The sequence below is a fragment of the Culicoides brevitarsis genome, chromosome 1 (genome assembly GCF_036172545.1).
Source record: "Culicoides brevitarsis isolate CSIRO-B50_1 chromosome 1, AGI_CSIRO_Cbre_v1, whole genome shotgun sequence".
Classification (NCBI taxonomy): Eukaryota; Metazoa; Arthropoda; class Insecta; order Diptera; family Ceratopogonidae; genus Culicoides; species Culicoides brevitarsis.
Window position 1 is genome coordinate 17,502,889 of NC_087085.1, and position 1,884 is coordinate 17,504,772.

Genomic DNA, 1,884 nt, shown 5'->3' on the forward strand with positions numbered 1-1,884 from the left:
TTAAAAACGTACATTTGCTCCACCGAAGCCGCCTCCTAATCCTCCATGTCCTAAACCACCTCCGGAAGCCAAAGATGATGCAGAAGCACCAGCCTGATAAAAATTTTCATGGTAAGTTATAATGAAATTATTCTATAGAGAAGATTTTGTTACATTTGCACTGGATCCTCCAAATCCTCCGCCGATTCCTCCGTGACCAATTCCTCCATGGCCGAATCCTCCTCCGATTCCTCCATGACCAAGGCCTCCGCCAATACCTCCTCCGGAAGCTAATGTTTGACTACTTGCTCCAGCCTTTATTAAAAATTCAAAAATATATAATGTTTAAGTTTCAATATTCTAATTTTTTCCAATTCAAGAGATCTTTAAAATACTATGATAAAGATGAATTTTGAAGAGTAATAAATTTAAAGACATATATATTATAAAATGTAACAATACTGGTCAATTTTACGTGAAAATCTAAAATAGATCACAAATAATGAATTATTTTGAGGTTATGTTTTAGGATTGAATTGTCAAACCCCAAAAATTTTTTATAAACTTGTGATAAAATGTCAAATACTTACATTAGCTGCGGATCCAGAAAATCCAGCTCCATGTCCTCCATGACCGATTCCTCCGCCAACACCTCCATGACCTCCGTGATATCCTCCGCCGATACCTCCATGGCCAATTCCGCCGCCAATGCCTCCATGACCAATACCTCCTCCGGAAGCTAACGTTTGAGAACTTGCTCCAGCCTACAGAAAAAATATTTTTGATCTCTCATGGTTCAAGGTCAAATTTCGGAATATTTTACATTAGCTGCGGATCCAGATAAGCCTCCTCCGTGTCCTCCGACAGCACCTCCATGACCGATTCCTCCGCCAATACCTCCGTGACCAATTCCTCCGCCGATACCTCCTCCGGAAGCTAACGTTTGAGAACTTGCTCCAGCCTACAATAAAGGATTTTTTGATCTCTTATGGTTCATCGTCAAATTTAATTTTTTTTTTACATTAGCTGCGGATCCAGATAAGCCTCCTCCGTGTCCTCCGACAGCACCTCCATGACCAATTCCTCCGCCAATACCTCCATGACCGATTCCTCCTCCGGAAGTTAACGTTTGAGAACTTGCTCCAGCCTTCAGAGAAAATATTTTTAATCTCTCATGTTTCAAGGTCAAATTTTGAAAATTTTTACATTAGCTGCGGATCCAGACAAGCCTCCTCCGTGTCCTCCGACAGCACCTCCATGACCAATTCCTCCGCCAATACCTCCATGACCGATTCCTCCTCCGGAAGTTAATGTTTGAGAACTTGCTCCAGCCTTCAGAAAAATATTTTTAAACTTTTTGTTCAAGGTTATGTTTCAAAAATTTTTACATTTGCAGCAGATCCTGACAAACCTCCGCCATGTCCAAGGCCTCCTCCAGAAGTCAATGATTGACTGCTTGCACCAGCCTTATCGAAAAATATTCTTATGAATTTCATAATTCAAGGTCTCATTTGTAAAATATTTACATTAGCTGAAGATCCTGATAATCCTCCGCCAATTCCTCCATGACCACCGCCTCCAGCGGTTAATGTAGAAGCACTTGCTCCAGCCTGATTGTTTTCAGAAAGATGCTAAAAAGTTTTGAAAAAAGATTTAAAATTTTACTCACATTTGCTGCTGATCCCGATAAACTGCCTCCTGATCCATAAGGACTTCTTGCGACACGAACTAACAAATCATCTACAAGAATAAGAAATTTTCCAGTAATTTCAATTGGTTTCATAATCTCTATATTTATAGCTTATGTAATGCTTCCGTCATACCTTGATAAGGAGCACAATGACTGTACGCTATCAAAAGCACAAACAAGAATATTCTTTGCATTTTTAATTTCAATCTTTCTAG

At 39.8% G+C, this 1,884-nt stretch overlaps 1 protein-coding gene across 1 annotated transcript; it reads right to left on the bottom strand.

The window, feature by feature from the left end:
• LOC134837373 (uncharacterized) lies at nt 1-1,884 on the bottom strand. Its single transcript, XM_063852744.1, has 10 exons — nt 1,803-1,884; nt 1,649-1,719; nt 1,506-1,589; nt 1,368-1,445; nt 1,186-1,311; nt 1,001-1,126; nt 803-940; nt 570-743; nt 154-294; nt 1-93 (listed from the first exon to the last, which is right to left on the bottom strand). Exons 1-10 carry the CDS (start codon nt 1,861-1,863, stop codon nt 1-3), a joined length of 1,092 nt encoding a protein of 363 aa, XP_063708814.1. The 5' UTR covers nt 1,864-1,884.

Excerpts from the sequence above, each read along its gene's own strand:
- LOC134837373 (XM_063852744.1), bottom strand. The coding sequence starts at position 1,863 with ATGCAAAGAATATTCTTGTTTGTGCTTTTGATAGCGTACAGTCATTGT. Across the intron at positions 1,720-1,802 it reads TCATTGTGCTCCTTATCAAG|ATGATTTGTTAGTTCGTGTC; the intron begins GTATGACGGAAG and ends TTATTCTTGTAG. Across the intron at positions 295-569 it reads TTTCTGGATCCGCAGCTAAT|GCTGGAGCAAGTAGTCAAAC; the intron begins GTAAGTATTTGA and ends TTTTTAATAAAG.